Below are 23,792 nucleotides of genomic sequence, written 5' to 3' on the forward strand. Positions count from 1 at the left end.
TCTGCTGAGGACGGCACTAACAGTTATTCAGAATAAAAAGCACCAAGTACCACTAGAAGTAAAATTATCTTGCCTTTGCAAACTCTAAACGTCAATCTACAGCAGACGGCATATAATAAACTGTTTTCCTAGCAATCTAAGGAGTTGCTTAAAGAGAGTCAGCCTTACTCCCCTCAGTGATTCCTTATTAGAACAAAAATTAAACTATTGTTCCTAAAGAACTAAGTGTTCTACCCCAAAAGCAAAAACCAGTGAGCACAAGTATAGCCAGTGTTGACAAGTGGGACATTTTCTGTCATGTAAATGAAAAAAACATTCAGTCACCAAACTGTACATTGTACAACTACACATTAAGCCAAGGGAAGCTTTCTGGTTCTACACAGGAAGTAGCACATACTGAAAAGAACAAGAAGGGCTGGGCAGACTGCGATCAGTAGGACAAGCAGAAGGATGTCGAGCCCACGCGAAGCCCCTCAGCGACTATAATGGACCCAGAACCCTGTAACAGCTGGCTATTGTAGCTGAAGTACAAACTATAAAATGGTCATCTGAACAAAGAGGACAATGCATGTTTTATGAAAAACTGAAGAGCACAAAGGAGCCAGCAACGTGACCAATAGAAAGTGCTACTTTACAACTGGAACTAGAGCCTTGGTACTCCATGAGGTAATAATGTCCTCTTCCAAGCACATTAACAAGAGCTCCCTGAAATATGGGATGTACAATCCAGAGGAAACTTCCAGTGATTGTTTCCTCTTAGCTCTTCGCTCCTCTCCATCTGCCCATTTTCTCTTTCACCCCGAGACAGATGCTGCGTATTATGAATCATTTCTTTTGAGGCAAAAATAAACGGTCTGTAAATGGAACACTTAACAGTGGATCGATGAGTCAATATGCTGCCCTGCTTTTCAGAAATTTCCACTGTGAAGAGGCCTATGACTAATCCCTCTCCTAGGATTGGGAGCAGAACTCATCTATTAAAGATCTGCTTCCCTTCATCACTCAGTCTGCCTACAGTTTCCAGCACTTTCAGTGCAGCATATTTTTGAAAGCAGTACAAGTTGCACCAAGCACATAGGATAAACTCACACAGTCCTTTCCTCCAAACGGGAAAGAAAGCTTCTCTCATCCTTCTCTATAGAATCAACACAGATGCATGAAGCCAAATACCACCATCCTGATGGGAACGTATGCAACATTCTGATTACTGGAAAAGCAGATTTGACCAGCATTGAGAAGACAGATATTGAACAAGATTTTTTGGGCTTCGGCAATCGTGGCAAACCTCAGATACAATTTGTTTCCCTTCAGAGTGTGTCCCTCAAGTGCTTCCTGCTCTTATAAGGGCCATCCTAGCCACCCAGCTTATATCATAAACAGTGAATGCAGTGTTTTTTCTCCAAGTGAAATATGTTTCCAACATTGTTTCATGCTATTGTTTTATGCTGGATAGAAAGTCACAAAGTGTAACCTCTTCATACACAAGGGCCTCAAGAAGGTAGTAGTGGCCACTATCTTAGAAGGCGCTAAAAGAGGGTTATACCAGTTCCTGGTATATCTATCGGTAGCTTTAAGCCATAATGGCTGAATGGGGCCTGCATGTATAGAGAGGGTACACCTCTAAATGCAGTTGTTAGGGAGAGAGCAGCAGCAAGGGAAGGTTTGGCCTCTACAAACTATGGCACTTTGTCAGCAGTTGCAGGAAGCAGCATGCTAGACTAAATGGACCACTGCTACGATCCCACAGGGCTCTTCTTATATGCTATACTGTCCTACAGAGGTCATGTTGCACCAACGCAAGCTGATCAGTATCTTACTCCTCATCAGCATACTGTGATAAGGGCTATGGTCCTTATCACTTGGGTCTCATGAATCAAATACTCAAATGTTAATAAATGTTGTGGTTGCTGTATGAGTAGAAAACCAGGGTCTGTAATCATGAATAAGATTATTTAACATTGCCTCTCTGCCTCCATATCCTCACCACAACTTGCTTGTGTATTATTTCTACAAGACTTTCCACGCCTTTGCTGGAGCAGTTGAACCTGTCTCCAAAACTATCCTCTTCTGCGAAATTCTAGGTAGTTTCCTATGGCGGTATACCCCCAAACATATGGTTGGATCCCATCTAACTTTTTTTTTGCACAGACACAACTTCCCTGCCTCCCTATTCCCACTGCAACCTGAAATGCTTCCCTCATGCTGATCCCAGGAGCAGAGAACCCCAGAAGCAGCATGAGGAGGGAGCTAAAGAGCTGCCCCAAGAGGGGAAATATCATTGGCGAAAACTCCCAAGTGTATGGGTTGCTTTCCACTGCACTGACTATGCCCCCTTCTCTGGGTGAATTCAGCACACAAGCCTGCGAATGCACAGCCGCACATTTGCATGCAAACCCAAAAAGACTTCTGCATCATTTATGTAATAACATTCTTCGACGCTAACCTTCAGTCGCTTCACAAAGTGCTTGGCGACAATCAGTTCTGAAGCTGGGTTGCCCAGGATGATCTCAAAGCGATACTGCAGCCCGAGTTTATCTCGCGCTTCCTGCAACCTCTCTTTGGCCAGCATCGCCAGCTGCACCGAGGGAATCCTGATGACAAGCATGTGGCCACGCCCACTCTTGTCCTTGCCAGGTGAGGTGATGATGTCATCTATGATGCTGAGTGTCTCAGGTGTGCTGTGGTCTCTCAGGGAGGCCATGGTAGTGAGAGCCATCAAGGCTTCCAAATACTGCTGGATAAGCAGATAGCAGCGAATCACCATGCTGTGCAGCCTGGGGTACCTTGAAAGGAACACAGCTTTCTTTTAGTCTGTATAAAGAAGCCTGAAGCCAGGTCTAACACCATGCAATTTAAAAAAGGGGGAAAGAGGGCTTATGCAATGCATAATTCAGGGTTTCCAAACATGTTCTCATTTTTTAAAAATATAATTTTATTGAATTTTTATAGTGTACAGAAAAGGAAAAGGGAAAAAGAAAAAAAAAGGAATGAAATAAGACAGTTTCAACATGAACCATGTCCGGGGAAATCCACGCCCCTTATCTTGCCCCCAGTAATGCATTAACCCTTATTATGCTAATGGTGTTCACAATACTTATATTGACCGCTTATTCAGATTACATATCATATTTCCCTATCTATTTTCATCTTTATCTCATCTTCATGCCCTATACTTCTTGTCTGACCATAAACTTATTCATACTTAAAAACTGTAATGCTATTGATCTATAGTCTTCATATACTTCTTATACTTCCTCTATTAATTATATTCCATAATTTCCCATCCAAATAAACAAATGGTGGTCATTTCGCTCTAATACTACCCCTATCACTTCAGTCTAACATTTCAACATATTTTGTATATACATATTTCATAAACATGTTCTCATTTTAATTAATATGAAACATTATATAAGCATTGTGTCAGTATACATTGAGGTCTCCGTGGCTATAAGAAACACAGATGCACCTTAGAAATCACTAACCAAGTCTGGCATATTACAGCCCCAGTGTAGATATACTAGGACAGCAAGATTAGAATACTAACTGGGAGACAGGAAAGGTGAATGGCCGTACTCTTTTCTTCACATGCTGACTGCAACTATAAGGTAAATGACTGCATTGTGTAAAATGGCTACTGCCAGGTTAGCCACCACTGAGATGCAGCATGAAACACACCAACTTCATTGTTGAGAACTGGCTGTCTGAATTCACCCTGCTGGCATAGTATTCACAGGGTGCAAAGACAACCTTTGTAAAGACTTGTATCCATGCTGTCACTCTAAACATGTCAGTTATCTTATCTGGGTTGGTAGTGACCTAAGAATCTACTTCACATTGAATGAGTCCATGACAGCAGGTCTCAGACCTGACTCTCTCCACTAGAGTGTTGATACACATGTTATAAAGCAGTAAAACCCAAATTTTGCTGTCAGATACACCGAACAAAGGAATGGTAGCCAGTCCCAGATTCCTGACAAGCATACACATCATATTTTATATTTAAGATGTCCCTTAAAACATCTTTCGTATACACTAAAACGAAAAAGCAGCCCTCAGACCTGTTAAATTAGATCAAACATAAGACTTCGTACATTGCAAATATATGCATTCAAAGCTATTGCACGATTCCCCTTTACTGTTTCCCCGTATTTAACATGTTGGGCAAGGAATGAGAACTTGATTGTATCCATATTCAATTTAATTGTAAAATACAATACCAATGTACTTACATTTCTTAAGGTGTGCATGTGTGGCAGGGAGGTCAGTAGGTTGCACTGTACCAGTTACAGCAAGGGTAAGCAGAAGATAGGAATGTGGTAGGTTACCAGCCCATTTCTGGGGGACCCCCTATTGGTGCCTGGCAACTGCAGGGATTCATTCAAAACTGTTGCACTATGTGTTGACCTTGGTCACCTCCATCAGCACACTTTTGTTCTTAACCAAGCCTGCATATTTACAATTAATGCCTTAACTGTTAGGTGACTGTGATACCGGTAATTTGCACCTGCCTTGTAAATTTGGGTCCTAGATTTTCTTTTAAAGGTCACATCTGCTACATCTATCACTGGCTTTCAGCAAGTTCAATATATAGCCTATAACACTGTAATAACATTTTTAATAAGTTAGACGTTGCCAGCTTTTTGCACTAGCTTTAATGGAACAAAATGTTCTTGGCAATGAAATATGACAAGGATCAATATATGCTTTTATCATGCTCCAAAGAATAACAAAAATACGAAGCTTTAATTTACAATACTGGGTACACAAAAGAGAGCATAAAAGCCCTGAGAATCACAAAGATGGTGAAAAGCTCAAGTAGTTAGCAGTAAAGATCCACTACCACTCACAAATTCTTTTGACTCTTATCAGTCTTTATTCATTTTCTAGACAATCATCCATTCTTTGCCACACATGGTTTTTGCTGTACGCCTCAGGCACTTCAGCTCAAGAGGTAAATAAATCATAAATATGCTCTAAAATGTTATTTCTGGAACAGAACAGCAGAGTAATCTTTCCTGCTTTATTATTCAGTGCTTTGTAAATCTGCATTGACTTCTTTGTTTATTCTGAAGCAGGCACTTAACAAGTCATACTTCTGCCCCTCTCTGGTCCTGTTCTCAACCTAGGTCTGTACCACTTCAGACTGCTGTAGAGGAGGGACAGGGGCTCCCATGACTAAGCGCTCATCTGAACAAAAATACTTCCATACAGAAAACTTGATAATAGGGAGAAGAGTTCTAGAATGATATTCTCACTAAAATGCTAGTTTTCTTTCTGTTTTCTCAGATGGAAAGCTTTTCAGCTATGCAAAACCCCACCTGAAGTTTGAAGCAGTAGAACCCGGATACAGATTATCATTTGAACTGGATCTCATTCCCAATCTGGTTTGCCTAAAAGCTGTTGGGGGGTGGGAGGACGACAAAATTCGAGGGGCCCATATTATCAGGTTCTCTGAATTCCCAGCTTTCACTAAAAAAGTATCTAGCTCTTTCCATGCAGATATGCCTTTCCCCTTATATCTCCAAAATGGAAGGGCTAGAAACTTCCTTTAAAAAAAAAATTTCGATGCAGAGAACTAAGCACATGGATTTGCTATAACATTATATCAATACACTATGGCAGGGGAAGGAAATGGCCACTGCAGGGAAAATCTCATCTCAGAGAAAATGGCTGCCCTGTGGGTGAGGAAAATCTAATTTTCCCACTCACAAAGCAGCCATCCAGGCTTTACTGTTATCTTTCCCAAAAACTTCAGAGCAAAGCAGGTTTGAGAAAGATTACATAAACCCCAGCAAAACCCCGGGAGGTACAGAAATGTGCCATGATGCTGTTGGGAACCAGGAAAAAACCCCTACTTCCCAACAGGATTGACGTTGAGGCAGATAACCCGTTTGGAAATCAACATCCAAATGATTCTACACTAAATATCTATACCTATATAATGAAAGCACACTTGCAAACACCCACATCTGTGATCATGGATGAATACTATTCCAAAAATATTTACCTCTCTAAGAGCGTATGCACCATTTTTTCAAAGGTTTCATCACATCTCAGAAGAGGGCTTGTGATTCCCCACTGCAGAGATTTGCCATATTCATTCAAGCCAAAATATAGCTTCTCATCTCGGCCTAAGTCCTCCTGTTTCAAACAGAGATTGGGTTAAAATGCAACTTACCAATGTCTACTTTTCTTCCTATACATTACCAAGTTCTTTTCTCCTCCAAAAACACATAGCATTATTTGCATACATCTTAAAAATGACTTCTTCCATCATGCACAAGGTATTAAAACACATTTGTGCAATGTTCAATATAGTCATACTCTTACTGCCCTGAAATTTCTGTACCTGAGATAATCCTTCGTAGAAGGAACACAGTTCTTAAAGGCACCAGTACTAAGCAATTTCTGGAGCCTGACCAGGGCAGATCAAGCACGTGGTAGGCTGGTTAGTGACCTCGGTAATGTAATTTTCACTATACAAGATGAGCAGTATCTATAGTTTCATTTTACTCAGATGCCCTTTTAAAGTTTGTTTATAAGCCATTCATCAGTAGAGAAAAACATTTCCTTTAGGATAGTTGTAGTGCCAGAGGCAGAGACCAAAAGATGTTCATGGTAGCAAACACTATTAACATTTATATTATATCATAATATTTAGACTCTTACCATGTTGCTAAACTGTATCCAGTGTACCTCATTGGAAGAGCTGATTCTAGACTGCTGAGTTTGAAGGGCGTATGGAAAAGAACTCACTTGAAGGACAAGGAGGTTGAAAGCTTCAAGGACCTCTCTACAATTAATTACTCTGTCAGCAAGTCCATAGCTGGGCTCCCCATGGGATAAAGAGCTTGAGATTGCACTAGTGGAAGGAATCAAAACAAATCAAATTGTTTCAAATGATTTGGATTAAAAGAAAAAGACCAAAACTGAGACTAGAAACTTGTTCAGGAAATGCTCCCGTGTAGGTCTACAAATACTGGCAAAAACAACAAAAGGAGAGTTCACATACTCTTTGACATGTCATGCCTGCTTAACACAGAAAGTGTGCCACATGGTGGCGCTAGCTATATGCAGAGCTGCTCTGTGGTCTTCACCCATTTACTGAATGAGATGACCATTACAACAGCTCTTACTTCCACAGATTTTCAAATGGGTGACGTGGTCTAGTAAAATTAGTTTGTTTGCCACAGCGGAGCAACATACAGACCAAAAAAAAGCTAAGTATCAGACTATGTTCAATCACCGGGTCTATGCTGAATATCTGGCATCCGCTGCTATTATCTTGGAGCTACAAGGTCTATGATTTCCCCTCCTTTTTTTGTATGATGCAATATCAAAGCAGTCAGTGATGACACCGAATCACACAAAGTGAGCAAAGCGTACCAGCACAGTAGTACAAGTCTTTAAAATCAATGGCAAAATGGAAATCAATTTGCCCAAGAAGTTGCCCATTTGTTATAGAGAACATGTCAGCTACAATATTATACAGACAATCTACATACAACATCTTTTTGCCATTATGCTCCTGATTTTGTAAACATATTTCTTCTGTAATCGTTATTTTTCTACTGGTGGGTATATGGTAATCCTGTAAGTTCACAAACAAGATTCTTGGGCAGGCCCCGGGAAACATTACATTAGTGGAGCAAAAGAGTTCAGAAGACTGGCTTTTAGTCCTCTAGGCAACTGCAGTAAAACAAAGAACATGCACCACTATCTTGCCACCAAAACAACGCAGCACATCGTGTACTTCAGCATGATGCCCAAGAGGGGAGGGGAAAACCACACCAACTTAAAGCCAGCCAAAAGGCAATACAGAGTTACCTACTGTTGAACAAAGATGTTTTTTTGCCTTCAACAACTGCATAACAGGAGCACATTTGGCAGATATGGATTAACCTGCCACAGTGACAGGAAAGTTACAATTCCTTTACCTTGTGTCACACAGCTTACTAAAGGTTACAGAAATATCCTTCAGGGCTTTATTTATTTATTTAGAAAATGTATTCACTGCCTCTCCAGAACCGGTTTGACATGGCTTACTCAAGATTTGAATGAAAACACAGAACATAGTAGCAACATAAAATAGGAGTCCAGTGGCACTTTACAGACTAACAAAATGTATCCCAGCATAATTTTTTGTGAGTCCAGGCTCACTTTATCAAATGACTCATTTCACACAAGTGATGAAGTGAGTTCCAATTCACAAAAGAAGAAGAAGAGTTGGTTTTTATATGCCAACTTTTCCCACCACTTAAGGAAGAATCAAACCGGCTTACAGTCCCCCTTCCCCTCCCAACAGATACCCTGTGAGGTAGGTGGGGGTGAGAGAGTGTTACTAGCCTAAACTCACCCAGCTGGCTTCATGTGTAGGACTGAGGAAATAAATCCAGATCACCAGATTAGCTTCCGCTGCCCATATGGAGGAGTGGGGAATTAAACTTGGTTCTCCAGATCAGAGTCCACTGCTACAAGTTTATGCTTTAATATATTTTTTTAGTGCTACTGGACTTCCAGTTTATTTTGCTGCTACAAACTAAGATGGCTGTGCGGAACTCCTCCTGCCCCTGGCCCGCCATTTGCCTCAACATTGCGACTGGTCTTACCCCAAGAGGGCCCACTAGGCCTCAGTCAGAAAAGGGGAGGGGGCTGCAACACCAGGATCCTCCTCCACTGGCCTCTGCTCCCCAGTGCTCTGAGCATGATCAGCTACAAAATCCCTGACCTGCTTCTGGATCCTAATAACCAGTGGGATGCCATGCCTTCTTGGCCACTTCCATCCCACCCATGTGATCTGGAAGGCCTGGGGACTGGAGGAAAGCTCTCCTTGGCCTGGGCATTATACCAGATGCCTTTCCCCACCACCTGTCTGCAGGGCTGCCTCTTACTTCACAGGCCAGCCCCACCTACCAGTTACACCCCTCCCGCCCAGATGGCTGCTTGGTTGCTTCTTTCCTCAGAAGCCATTCTTGAAGCCTGTTTGCTGTCCTGCCCCCTGCAAGCCCACCCTGGGTGCACTGTGGCTTGGGGGTGGTGGTACCTGGGTGGCCTGACACCTGACCAAGCAAAGACAGGCTGGAGAGCACAGCCTGGCTGGTGGTACAAGAAGGTTGTCCTGGCAGTCCATTGTACCCATGGAGGAAACTGTGGTTGGTAAGGTCAGGTGGGGTCTTGCCGCCCGACAGACTGCCTATCTGGAATTATATTATATAGCAATACGTGTTCTATTGCTTTGGTTTGAAGAAATTACCTTGTCAAATCCACGTGAGCATTGTCATGGACAAGCACAAAGAGAGTATATGGATTCTGCTTCACCCGCCTCATGAAAACTTCAAACTTGGTTTGAATCTCATTGTCTAGCCGCACCACATATTTTTCAGCTCTTTGGTAAGCTGCTCCATTTTCTTCAAGGCCCAAGTCTACAAGAACACCTGTTGAAAGAAATGGAGGGCACCACACTTTTCATTTTTTACAATCAAGTTTATTATGTTTACGGCTGTCAAGAAACCCTTGAAAACGGATGAGGAAATCTCAAAACCTGAAGGGAGAAGCTGTGCAGGCTTCAGTGCTAGGGAGCTACAATTATATTATTACAGAAAGAGTAGTTTTAAATGAATCAACATTTTAAACAAACAGATAACACTCTCTATATTGTCTCTGTCCCACCCTATGACCAGCATTAAAAAATTCTGAAAAAATAAGCAAACGTATGTAAATCTTTCTACCTTGCATCATAGATACCAAAGAAATATTTTCTTGACAGAAAATTCGTATTTACTGTGCAATTACACAACAGAAAATACACACACTAATTGCTATGTTTGTTTACAAAAACTGCAGCTGGAAATCATTCTCTATTCTCTCCTCATTTTTTACCTGATTGTCGAATCCGTTCAATGGTTTGTTGAACCAGCACCTCTGAACGAGGGACCACAACAATGAAATCTACTTTGCTGAAATGGCCCAGATCCAGGCTTTGGTTGCCACTGTCCGCTATGGCACAGACCTGTGACAAGAGCTTTCTGGCAACTGTGAGCTGCGGTTGGTAAATCTGGAAGGTTTCAGTGTCCAAATCTTAAAGAAAGCAAAGCCATAATTTAGTTTCTAGGGTGTAGAAAAAGTGTAAAGATGCAGGATTACTAGCTTCCACCTCCGACAGTGCAATCCTATGCAGAGTAACTTCTGTCTAAATGCATTGATTTCCATGGTTTTACAGCTCTGGGCACTTTGCCATTCGGGGAGAGGGTGGAGCAGGGCACAGCCCTATGGAAGGCAGCAGCGCGGTGGCAGAGCCCAGGAGAGAGTTATTCAGGCCTGCAAGTGCAAAGGAGGAGGAGACAGGAGGAAGGCCAACCAGTACTAGGTCCCTATGAAGCAAAGGGGTCCTCTGAGGTAAATGCCTCCTCAAGAGAAAGGGCCTGCTTAGGAGTAGAAGCAGGGAACTGAGAGTGGCCCAATCCACAGAATTCTTGCATATTGCCCAACCCACACACTAGTACAGCCAGTTGTCAAATGCCATACCTAATGTGAGTCTGGAAGCCAGATACCAGAACTACTGACTTTCTCCCTTTGTGGCAAGAACAGAGGAGCTCTGGGAACAGTTGTGCAGCTGTGGCAATTAACTCCCAGGTCTTCTGAAGCTCCACTGGCTGGGCTGGCAGTGGAGTGAAATGAACTGGGGTACATATTGCAGGTACCTATAGGCTAGGCCCTAATAATCTGTGGTTCCTAAACATTTTCAAATCAGGCTTGGATCAAATTTCTTTCCATTCTAGTGAGGTAAAGTTTACCCAGTTCTTGAGTGGCAACCATGTCAGCTGCTTCTTGAGATGAAATGCACTCATTAACATCTCCATTGAATGGAATTACAACATGATCTCCTCTTCTTTGTTGCATTGTCTCCAGCAACTTGTCCAATTCATCACCTAGTAAAAGAATATGCTTTTAGAATTAAAAAGTATCTGAAAAACAGAATACACTAACACAAATCTTAAAAAAAAAAGGCTTCAGGATATAGTCCAGTGCCACATCATCCAGAAAGGCAGTGCATGGTAGTGGGTAGAACACTGGATTAGGTGTGAGGAAACCCAGATTCAGATCCCATCTTGGCCATGCAGCCCTCTGTGATCTTTTTCTCCCTCCCAAGAAACCTGCCTCACGTGAGAGGATAAACTGGAGAAAGTATACTAACCTGAATTTATGGGAGGCAGGATGGGATGATAATGTGAACACGATAGATCCGTGTTGGCGAACCTATGGCACGTGTGCCCGACTCGGCAAGCGTAGCCCTCTCTGCCGGCACGCACGGAGCCATCGCATCTGCCTAGGACGCTCTCCTCCGCTTTTCCTCCCAGAAGAGGGTGTTATGGCTTTTGCCCGGCACACCCAACTGTCTCATTCCTCCTCTGCCTCCGCTTCCGCCTTTATGGGCTTTCCACCCCCTTAAGCCCTCTGGGCCCCGCCTTCCCTGGGCCATCAGACTCTTGCCTTCCCTGGGCCATCAGACTCTTGCCTCCCCTGTTCACGTGGTCTCGCTGCCGTGCTCAACCGCCCTATTCCGCCTGGGGGTGGCCCCTCCCACTCAATGTTCCCGCCAGTGTCGGGTGGCTCTGCGCAGCTCGCTCCTCCGCTCCGGTGCGGAGCTGCTCCTCGCCCAGTCTGGCCCAGCGGACTCCCGTCTCCCTCCTTCCTGCAGCTGCCGCCTTCCTCCCCCTCCCCTCTTGCTCCAGCTGAGCGTTTCGGGCGCCGTCTCCCCCCACGCCATTCCCTCCCCCTCCCGCAGGGACGCAGCGCACACATTGCCCCCTCGTGTGCAGGTGTCCCTGCTTCGTCCCCGGTGGCGGGGGCTGCCGCCATGGGACGACAAGCTCTCTCTCAGGGGGCAATGTCGGCGCTCGGTGTCTCCGCACCTCCCCAGACGTTCCCGGCTTCGGAGGCGCCGCCTGTGGGCAGGGTCGCCTCCATCTCTTCCTCCTCCCAGCCAGGTACGTGGGGCTTCTCCTCCTGGGGTCGATGGTTTCCTGGAGGGTAGGGCTCGGCGTCGGGATTGGGGAGTAGTCCCGAGGGCCCATCCCAGGCCGTGGACTCAGGACAAATCATACCCCTCTTTTCGGACAGAACCCTCTGAACATAGACCAGGTTTTGCTTCATCTATTTGCCTTAGGGTTGCCAGGTGTCCCCCCTCCACCCAATCATTTACCTCTTTTCCTGATGGTTCAGTTACAAATATAAAGTTTCACTTTGAAGAAGAAGAGTTGGTTTTTATATGCCGACTTTCTCTACCACTTAAGGAAGAATCAAAGCGGCTTTCAATCACCTTCCCCTCCCCAAAGCAGACACCCTGGCAATTTATGCATGGTCAGTTTTGATGCTCACTCAAAGCACTTTTTAAAAATGCAACTTTAAAACTGCCTATTCACGGTCTCGAAGCAAAAGGAGAAATTCCACCCCACCCACTCGCCTGCTCCTTTGTTCCGGTTTGCATAGCCATTAGCATGTGCATAGCTAACCCGCTGCTGTTATTTTGCATGGTTCCTTCAGGGGGATTCTTCAGGTTAAATTGCCGTGTTGGACTTCGCGATAAATAAGTGGGTTTTGGGTTGCAGTTTGGGCACTCAGTCTCTAAAAGGTTCGCTATCACTGTGATAGATATACAAGACCCTTCTGCCATAGTTTGTCCAAAGCAACAAGTAGACAGCAAAACAAGTAGACCATCATTACATAAAACAGGTTTTGGAAGGAGACAATTTTAACATTTTTGAAGCAGAACCAAGGGAATACAGGTCCCTTGTGTTTCAGCTTCCACTTGCATATGCTTTTGCTGAATGTGGAACTTTCTCAAGCCACTTATATGTTTCACATTTTAAAAAAGCTTTCTGCGGACCTCACGACATCACTAAATCAGGTCCGTGTTTAGTCAGGAGTCAAGTAACTCAGGCAGGCCAGTTACGTCATTGGTCCCAATGGTCAGGTTTACAATTCACATCAGCAATGTCAGAATCGTGGATCTACTCACCCAAAGATGTGTTTTTGAAATGCGATGCCAGGAAACTAACTTTTCCTGTAATGAGTTCATAACTGATTTCTTTTAAAAACTCGCTGGTAGTAAGCATACTTTCAGCCAGTGCCCGAGACTGATATTGACCTAGAAAACAGAAAGGTCAGGAAAAGGTTACATGGTGCTGAAAATATAAGGAGCTTGACTCCCGGATGCTCTGTTTCTCAGCTTGGGTGTCGTTAACAACAAAAAGGTCAATAGAAATTAATTTTGCATGCCTCACTTGGAATGATTTCCTCACAGTCCATCTGCACGTATTGATTCATATGAATAACCTGTTTATACATAATGTAAATTTTACTCTATGCCGTACAATAATCATTGCCTGACCCTCCCCCCTCCACTGTTAGAAGTCATTTTGTTAAGCCCCCATGTTAGCGTAATGTACTTAATGAAGACTCCTGTACATGTGAACTTCTTGTTCTCCAAACATTTGCAAAGTGCCCAGACATTAGCATACATGAAACTGAATACATATTTTATATGCAGTAGAAAGTATTGTTTTTAGTGAATAGCCACAGCAACTGCTGGTAGTTCACATTCAGACAAAAGAAGCCCTCTACACACAACCACTCCACTCATGCAAAAAGCAGAAGCAGGCGTGGACATGTTGGCCCCACCTCCACAAGGCTGTTGGCACATGAGGATGGCACCTGTGCCCCATAATCAGGAACATCTATCATACGGAGACAGTGTACATATGGACACTTCCTCCTCACATAGGTGTTGGTGCCAACATACATTTGCATACTCCTGCTCGCCACCCATTCTGTCAGTGTGTGGAGGGGTTGCACACTAACATGTACATTGCAGCCTCCTACTTTTCGCTAAAAGCACTCCACACTATTCCCTTGACTGCTCTGGATTTCTCACAGTTCTCTCTGCACTTTCTTAAGTCTGGCATCTGTGATGCCAGTCATATCCAGTCTTAGTGGGATACACATGTACTAGATTTAGGTTTTATATATAACACTAAAAGTGCCTTCTGAATTTCTGGTGTCTACAATGCAAATGTAACACCTACTGTGGCAGAAACATTCAATCGGGAAATGGATCTCTTTCCATTTCTTTTTGTACTCACAACAATGGCATGTTCACACAACTGGTGTGAGGAAGGCTAGAAGGTTTTTTTTCATGCAGTGTGAGAAAATACTGTGTCAATGAGAGTAGCGTCGGTCTGCATGAAGATGCTTCAAAGGAGTATAGCCCTTAATCACAGAAAGCCTTCTGTGAGCAATTCCTACACCTTCTTGTAGAAGAAAAATCTCCTGCGTTGTCATATCAATTCAGGAAACAATTCAGGGACTGCTATTCCCTGAGATCAGGCAGCCTTGTGAGAGCTACTCCAATTACCAGAAGTTTGCAAAGAGAGAATTTTCTCAAAAGGAGTGGAACATGAGGCAATAAACATCTCTGAAGTCAAAACATCAGAGAAAATTGTGTTAAAAAAGCAAATTATAGTTTCAAATTAACCTTTCCACAGAGAAGAATTTTGGCAGATTTTGTGCCTTGAATTAAGTATTATGCAATGAAATAAATTTCCTCTGTACCAATCAAGGCAAGCAAAATAATTGTCATCTTGATCAAAAGACACTTCTGGGCTACTTCCACACAGCCACGTTTCACTGCATGGAATACAGGAAGACCCCAGGGGAATATCCACATGACATCTGAGCATGATTTGTGGCATTCCCAGGGTTTCCTCCTTTAATCTGAAGGGGGGAGTGCCTGTTTTTCCTTCCCATTTAAAGGGGAATCTGGAGGATTGCTGCAGGTGGGGCGTCCATCTGAATGCTCCCCCACTGCCACTACGGGGAGGGGGAGAACAACTAAACTTTCACTTTCATAATGGACTTTTCCCCTTTCCTTGATGAGCTGAAAGAACAAAGAGATAATCCCAGGTGTGTATGAGCAGTTTGAGACAGTTTATGCTGAGTAATACATTGAAGATAAAAATCTAAAAAAGCTGCAGGGTTCTGCAGAAGTAGAGTAAGCACATGGCTACATCTGAAAAGCAGAGTACTTGCTGCAACTTGTTGGCTACTTCCCTAGCAGTTTGACTAACCCAACACATTCTGAATTTGAAAATCAGGTTATGACAAAACTTCCATTTGCAATAAAAATGGATCTAACTCAATGTATTTCATGAATACACAAATATTAATAGTTTAATTCCATACTCTTCAATTTAATTCCATACATAGCAGCAAGAGGGGTATTAAACAGGAGCTGTTTGATGAACCACACAGTACAGCTGCATATGTACAAAATGGTTCTTCAGTCCACCAGTGAGATATCCAAAATCTGCATTCCATTTCATTAATGAAAGCTAGGTCAATACAGATCAGTCATCTTATCTATGTTGTGTCTCTAACATGTGACGGAAAAGGTACCCACCTAACACTACTACACAGAACTCGTTTCCTCTGATCTTTGATGCGCAGATGGCAACCACATAATCTGGAAGCTTCTGCTGGCGTTTCATTTCACTCAAAGATCGCAGTGTTTCTGAAATGCCTTCGGCGAGCGAATTCTGGGTAACCACCACATGCACCATGTCCTGGGAGACACTGGCGATTAACCTGGCAAGCCATGGGAGTTGTGCTGGCGACAAGGAGATGTACTGAGCATTCATTTGTAAGGACTGCTCTCTCACAGTGAATTCCTGCATAGCTTTCAGCATGATCTGTTCAAATTCTTCCCTAAGAGGTATCTTATCAGGACCTGCAATTTTAAAACAAACAGACAAAGGATCAAATCTTACTTTCCAAAGCCTTTTCCTACAAGTATTGTTAAAATAACCAGGTATTCAGACATGGAGGTGATATTGCTGGACTCAAACTACTGTACACAAAATGTACAGCATGTCCCTCAGGGGGACATAAAACAATTAGGAAGCCTTTCTCTGATCAATTTTCTTTGAAATATTTTTTTTCAAAGTATACTTAATAAGAACATAAGAAATGCCATGCCGGATCAGACCAAGGCTCATCAAGTCCAGCAGTCTGTTCACACAGTGGCCAACCAGATGCCTCTAGAAAGCCCACAAACAAGACGACTGCAGCAGCATTATCCTGCCTGTGTTCCACGGCACCTAATATAGTAGGCATGCTCCTCTGATACTGGAGGGAACAGGTATGCATCATGACTAATATTCATTTTGACTTGTAGCCATGGATAGCCCGATCCTCCATGAACATGTCCACTCCCCCCTTAAAGCCTTCCAAGTTGGCAGCCATCACCACACCCTGGGGCAGTGAGTTCCACAATTTAACTATGCATTGTGTGAAGAAATACTTCCTTTTATCTGTTTTAAATCTCTCACCCTCCAGATGGCCCCGCATTCTAGTATTGTGAGAAAGGGAGAAAAGCTTCTCCCTGTCCACTCTCTCCACACCATGCATAACATGAAGCTGCTTTATAATGAGTCAGACCCTGGGTCTATCAAGGCCAGCCCTGTCTACCTGGACTGGCAGCAGCTCTCTAGGGTGTTAGGAAGAGGACTTTCATATCATCAACTATCTGATTATTTTAATCAGAGATGCTGAGGATTGAGCCTGGGACCTTCTGCAGGCAACACAAATGCTCTGCCACTGAGCCACAGCACCATCCCTACACTTGTACTTGCTTTAGGCATACTATACTTTGAACCCCAGAAATGTGATTTGGGTTGGCGGATAGTTGGGCCAGAAGGATTTCAAGTTCTCTCACTGTTAATGAATCCACAATGCTGTTTAATAGCTCAGCTCCATAGGGGGGACTCATTAGGAAATTATTCTGCTGGTTTACAGAACAGTCAATTATCAGAAATGGAAAACTGGGACAACCACTATGCCTTGTGTTAAACTGACTGGGATTCGGAAGCCGACACATCTACACTCTTATAATCCCAACCAACATTCTCACAGAAGTGGAAGAAAAAGGAACATTCATTTTACCTGGCTACCTGACATCACTGCTGGGAGGATTGCTTAATGTTTGAGAACTTTACATTTAAGGTCCCTCTTGGCCACTAGCAAGAGGTTTTTGTAGAGGAGCCTGGGGAGGGCGGAGTTTGGGGTGGGGAGGGACTTCAATGCCATAGAGTCCAGCTGCCAAAGTGGCCATTTTCTCCAGGTGAACTGATCTCTATCGGCTGGAGATCAGTTGTAATAGCAGATCTCAAGCTAGTACCTGGAGGTTGGCAACACTATTCATATCAGTAGAGCACCCACATGAAACCTCCAAACACTTACTATTATAACATGGAGGCCAGTCACATAGGGATGGAATGTTTATAATCTTCTTAATGTATGCATTAGCCCAGGCATGTCCAAAGTCCGGCCCGCGGGCCAATTGCGGCCCACCGACCGGTTAAATCCGGCCCCCGGGGAGAAGGGTGTGAGGCGCTCTGACTCCCTCGGACATGCGACCCCTCCCACCGGCGGAGGAGGAGGTCGGGTCAGGGGAGCCACCTCGGCCTCAGACCACTAGTCTGAACTGCACTCCCCCTCAGAAGAAGCCAGGGTCTCTGTGCGCTCTGCTCAGACGACCCACGTGGCTTCCATCCTCCCTGGCCTACGCTTCCCCCGACCTTTTATCCTCCTCCCCAAGGAGCCGCCCTCCTCCCTCCCAATCCCGACCCTTCCCCTCAGGTGCCGTAAGGGAGCACTCCCTGCTGCCACCCTGCCTCCTCCCCATCCGGTGTTGGGCGTCCCCGCCCCTTTCCCCGGCGCACCCGCCCGACTAGTAGCTGTCCTGCGGGCTGTCCCGCCCGCCGCTCGTCATCTGGGCCGTCTCCGCCGCCTCTGTCATCCCCCGGGGTACCCGGCCTCCAGAGCTGCTCGGGGCTGCCTGTGGAGGAGATCGGGTGGGCAGGCGAGGCGTTGTCGCAATCTGCCCTCTCCCCTTGTGCCCCGCCCTTGGCCATTCTGGGCAGCACTTCCGCCGCCGGCCCGGTCTCCGCCGCTGTGCTTTGTGGTGTCTCGGGCGGCTGTCCCCATTGTCCCTCTCTGGGCGGTAGAGGAGGTGTGTGAGCGGGGTGGAGTCCGGAGACGCCCGTGTGCCCGGGCGTCTCAGGACAAAGGGCAAAGCTGCTGAGAAGCCCGGGGGTCGGCCGTGGCAGCCCAGCGCAGAGCCGGCGCGCCCTGGGAGCCGGCTAGAAAGCCGCCAGCCAGCTGGGGGCGGGAGGCCCCTCCCAGCAGCCGCCCAGCGGGAGCCGGGTGTGGAGCCGGCGCACCAGGGGAGCCGGCTTTAAAGCCGCCAGCCAGCTGGGGAGCAGGAGGCCCCTCCCAGCCGCCCAGTGCAGCGGCAGCAGGGCACAGAGCGCGGCTGCCTCGGGAGCTGCCAGCCAGCTGGGGGGGGCCCTCCACCCCAGCCGCGGGAGCCCGGAGTGGAGCCGGCAGCCAGCTGGGGGGCAAGGGTCTCCCGCTCCACCGCACCACAGAGCGGCAGCAGGGCGCGGAGCCGGGCCACCCCGGGAGCCGGCTGGTACGCCACCAGCCAGCTGGGGGGCGGCGGCCCTCCCCCCAGCTGCGGGAGCCCGGCACGGAGCCAGCAGCCAGCTTGGGGGCGGGGGTCTCCCCACTCCGCCGCCCAGCACCATGGGAGCCCGGCAGAGCCAGCCGCCTCAGGAGCCGGTTTGGGGGCGGGGACCCTCCCCCCTCCCCCTGGAGACCGGCACGGAGCCACCACACCCCGGGAGCACGGCGCGGATGCCAACCCCCCTGCACAATGTAGGAAATTCACAACTACCTCCCCCCACACCCCCAGTGACCCCTACTCCATGCCCAAAGATGGCCAAGAGTTGGACGGGACCACCAGGGTCATCTAGTCCAACCCCCTGCACAATGTAGGAAATTCACAACTACCTCCTTCCGCATCCCCAGTGTCCTACTCCATGCCCAGAAGATGGCCAAGATGCTGGACTTTGGACATGACTGGCTTAAGGTCACAGAGGGACCAGGAAGGAGCGGGACTTCCGCCCTGAAGGAAAGGGGCGGAGCGAGGTTAATTAGCATTTAATTTTAACTTTAAATGCTAATTTTAATTTTTAATTTAAATTTAATTTAATGTTTAATTTAATTGTAATGTTTCAAAGAATGTCAGGCAAAATGGTCGGCCCTCACGCATGTTCACTTCATCAAATCTGGCCCTCTATGAAAAAAGTTTGGACACCCCTGCATTAGCCCAATCACAGGAAAAGTCTCCAATCGAGGGCTAGCTGAGGCCAGAAACATGGAAGATCCAACCCAGCAGGACTGAGCCAACACAAATGCTAACAACTTTTACAGTACAGAGCAGCAGCACCATGTAGGAGCAGCTTTAAATGCTTCTATATAAGGGCAGTAACATATGAGTAACTGACAGAAGGAATCAAAATCACTCAGAGTTCAAAGTAGAAAAAAAACCCCAAATATTACGACTAAACATGAGAACAGGATTTTTATTCACTACTTTTCTATTTCCTTATTTACTCTCTGCATACACATAGATTACAAGAAAAATTAGCACACGAAGATGAAATATAAATAATAAAAAGCATGAAGGATAGTGCTTGGTTGGAATAATCAAAGATAGTGCTGCTTCCTCGCATTTTGAAAAACAACAGCACAATTCACTCAATTCCAGCACATGCCTAACTTCTCCCCACTGATATCCCTAGGATTTAGAAGTACTCAACTTAGGTGCCAATAGGAAGAAAGTAGATTCCTTTGAACTGGTGTTGGAGGAAAGAGTTACAGATACCCTGGACCACCAAAAAAACCAAAAAAAAAAACAATCAGTGGGTTATAGATCAAATCAAGCCTAAGCTGACCCTAGAAGCTAATATGACTAAACTGAGACTATTGTACTTTGGTCACATGAGTCACTGGAAAAGACAATCATGCTAGGAAAAGTTGAAGGCAGCAGGAAAAGAGGAAGACCCAACAAGAGATGGATTGACTCTATAAAGGAAGCCACGGCCCTCAATTTGCAAGACCTCAGCAAGGCTGTTAAAGATAGGACGTTTTGGAGGGCATTGATTCATAGGGTCACCATGAGTCGGAAGTGACTTGATAGCACTTAACATACACACAACTTAGGTGGATTGTGCTCCTGCTATCAGGGAAACCTCTGTCCTACAACAGGTATAAGAATCTTACTAGAACAAAATGGATATTACAGGATGAGTAACAAAGAATAAGTTCCTTTACCCTGTTATTTCCACCAAATATTTACAGCAGGAGAAAACACTAACAGTACAATTCTAAGAATACTTTCCTGGGAGCAAGCCCCTCTGAATAGATATGAGTCTGCTTAGGACAGCTCTCTAAGCCTCACATAGGAAACAGCTAGCAGGCTGCCAAGGAATCTGTTATCACATCAGCACTGCAGCAAAAGTTTGCACTCTGTATTGATAAGAGGCCTGAACATCGGCACAAAGGAACAGAAAGCACTTCAACGAGACCAGTGATTACACTAACTCTCAGATTCTGAGGACACCCGAGGAGCTGGAAATGCTGATGGTTTAATAAAAGTATCAAAGATATACTGAACAGCAATGACAGCACTCACTAGTCCATCTGCCATTATAGCTGAACCACTGGAAGTAGTCTACGAGGAGCAAAGTACAACATGCTCCAGACAAATCTATTAATTTAAGATATTTTTATAACTCTTCCTCCAAATCAACATGAACAACTCTCAACAATAGCTAAAAATTCATATCACAACATACATCCATTCAAAAAGACCTACATTAAATAATCACTAAAATCACATCAGCAGCAATAAAACAACAAGCAGCACTGAAACAAAAAAAAATCCCACTGTAGCAGCAATGATACCATATTGAAACCAGCAATAAAGATTTAATCAATAAATCAATAAATCAATCAATAAATGTCTCTAAAGTGATTTATACAAGGCAGGGCAGGACAAAGTCAAATGAACAAACACCACAAACATCACAACAATCGACCCAAATCAATAAAAGACCTGGAAGAAAAAAAATCTTCACATGGTGCCTCAATGTCAAAGTGTTGCCACCAGGAAAACCAATGTGAATAAAACATTTCATAATTTAGGCACTTGTCTGTAACGTTCACCCACAACTCAGATGGTGAGGGCACAGGCAACAAGACCTCTGCTTAAGATCTGGGCATGTTTATACGGCCTTTAGATATATACTTGGATCCCAGAATATTTAGAGTTTTTAAGGGGAAAATTAGTATGTTGATCTATGCCCAGACATAAATTGGTTGCCACCACGGATGCTTTAAGATTGGCAGGATATGTTCTGTAGAAGTGGGCCTAGCAAGCAATCTGGCTGTGTAATTATGCTAATGAAAGCTTCCAAAGGAAGCCCTGAGCAAATGTAGTAATCCAGCCTGGATGTGATCAGAACATTAGATAACTGTCACTAAATCATGCCACTTAAGGAAGTCCCACAGCTGGAACACCAAAGTTAGCTCAAAGGAGTTACCATGCCACAGGGGAGACCCATACCTCCATCTCCATCTGCGGACAGTACTAATAGCATTGCCAAGCTGCTTCTTCAGGGGAAGCATAACCCAGTCTCAGAACAGGCTACCTACTCATGCTCCGGTTGGTCATGGTGTTCACCAACAGCACCTCAGTCTTATAACAAACAGGACTAGGTATAGATCACGATGGGTTAGTCTGTCACTATAGTAGAAAAGAGCAAGAGTTCAGTAGCACCTTGAAGAAGTCAGCTGTGGCTCATGAAAGCTCATACCCTGCCAGAAACTTTGTTAGTCTTTGAGGTGCTCCTGGACTTTTGCTCTTTTCTAGTACTAGGTATATTTAACATTTTGAAGCCATATTAAAAAGAAACCTTTTCCAGTTTTTTCTCCCCAGAAAAGAAACCCCAGAAACATTGGGGGAAATTGAAATACATGCATTACTTCCTAATCAAACCAAATCTTTATTGCACAAACATCCTAAAATGCATAATCTAAATTTTTAACAACAGTATCTGGTAAATTATACTATTTGGGTATATTTATGAAATTTAAAAAATATAAATGCCAAGCAAAATTGCAAATATATCCAATCCCAGAGAAAGGAAGAGCACTGATCTGCTCTACGCTATCTGAGCACATATATCTTAGTTTTAAAAGTCACACAGGAAGGCAAGCAGCAATCCATAAGCAACGAAAGCCCGGTTTGCTCTCCTTGTGAAGATGCTAGCACCTTCTAGGTGCAGAAATGCATCTTGAATGTGAGAGTTGGATATGTCTATAACACAAAAAAGAATTATAGCTCTCTAATATGTAGACTGCCCTACACAAAACTATTCATATTACATATTTTGAGTGAGTAAAACTACTAATAAATAGTATTCACTCAGTTCATAATACAAAATACTTCACAGGAGGTATTTTTCCCTCTCACTGCTCCTCCAAAAGGCCAATATTTCTGTGGGGGGAAAACTGAAAAACTGTTCAGTAGGGGAGAGAGAAAAAATAAGGAAGTCCCCCCCCCCCCCAGCTGAATTCCAGGACTTCACATCTCTAGTCAGGACATCTGCCATTCACTTGACTCATCAGCTTCTTATACCAGTCTTGCCAAAGAAGGATGGAACTACTGTATCATGATGTCCTAATGCCACTCGCTACCGATCATTCTAGAAGAATACCATGGCAGATGGTATCAAAAGCTGCTGAGAGAACCAGTATCATCAATAGGCTCCCAGTTTCCCTGTGTGTTTTGATGAAGGCCATCCATCAAGGCAGACCAAAACAGTGTTAGTTCCACACCCAAGTTAAGAAACTAGATTGGGTCTAGATAATTCATAAGCCTAGAGTTGCACAGCCACTGTACACTCAAGCACCTTGCCCTGAAAAGGAATAATTGCTCAAATGGTTAGGGCTGAAGGAAAGGTTTTTCTGGAGAGGTTTCAAAGCTCCCTCCTACAAGGCAGCCAGACTGCTTTAATGAAGCATTCACCACCTCCTGGACCCAACCAGGATAAACCAAAAAATTACACATGCTTCAGTTATTTAAGCAACAGCTTTTGCTTATCTCTGTTTTATTGGATACTTTTATATATAAAATTGTGATTGATTGCATCTTACTAGGATCCCAATAGCAATTTTTTTAGATCACACACACATATATACACGAATAAAACAGACCGTCAGGTATAACAAAAAGAGATACTGGTCTGCATTTTTTGTTAAATTTTACGGCTTCGATCCAGCACAGATTTTGGGTGGACAAGAGGATCTCTTCCTCTGTTTCTCACCAGTGGAAAAGCTGGTTGGATCCAACTCTTCAATTCCCACTTTGTCAGTAATACAGAGTTGTTAGATTTTTAAAAATGAAGTGTAACATATACACATTTTCCAATTGTTTAGTATCTATTTTAGTTTAACTTTTCCCTCCAATCTTTTGATATATATTTTGATACATAGTTTTTGCCCCTACCCATGCTCCATTTAAAAGTTTGTATTATTAGTGGTATTTTACAGTTCTTGCCCACCTTTCTCAAACCAAGACCCCAGGCAAAAACTCTGAGGCATGACAGTAAAATCTTTGGACATCAGACAAAACACAATTGGATCTTCTGAAAAATCAAGAAGTGAACCTGCAGAGCAATCTTACAAGATAAAGAATAAGTATAGGAACTGTGAGGCTGGAATATAATGAAAATGTGTTCAAGTAGGGTTCCCCCACATCTGAAATCTTGTGGGAAAGGATGAACATTTCTATGAAAAGTGCTTTTTTTAAACACCAGACTTCT

At 44.4% G+C, this 23,792-nt stretch overlaps 1 protein-coding gene across 1 annotated transcript in view; it reads right to left on the minus strand.

The window, feature by feature from the left end:
* GREB1L (GREB1 like retinoic acid receptor coactivator) overlaps positions 1–23,792 on the minus strand; it is a 110,030-nt gene that overhangs the window by 40,000 nt on the left and 46,238 nt on the right. Inside the window, exons 12-19 of the mRNA XM_056854721.1 lie at positions 15,461–15,787; positions 13,022–13,150; positions 10,797–10,931; positions 9,883–10,080; positions 9,257–9,437; positions 6,673–6,865; positions 6,011–6,144; positions 2,444–2,783 (exon numbers count right to left, since the gene is read on the minus strand). Coding sequence (XP_056710699.1) covers positions 2,444–2,783; positions 6,011–6,144; positions 6,673–6,865; positions 9,257–9,437; positions 9,883–10,080; positions 10,797–10,931; positions 13,022–13,150; positions 15,461–15,787 — 1,637 coding nt within the window. The remainder of the gene's footprint in view (positions 1–2,443; positions 2,784–6,010; positions 6,145–6,672; positions 6,866–9,256; positions 9,438–9,882; positions 10,081–10,796; positions 10,932–13,021; positions 13,151–15,460; positions 15,788–23,792) is intronic.

This window comes from Euleptes europaea, chromosome 8 (assembly GCF_029931775.1).
Source record: "Euleptes europaea isolate rEulEur1 chromosome 8, rEulEur1.hap1, whole genome shotgun sequence".
Taxonomy (NCBI): domain Eukaryota; kingdom Metazoa; phylum Chordata; class Lepidosauria; order Squamata; family Sphaerodactylidae; genus Euleptes; species Euleptes europaea.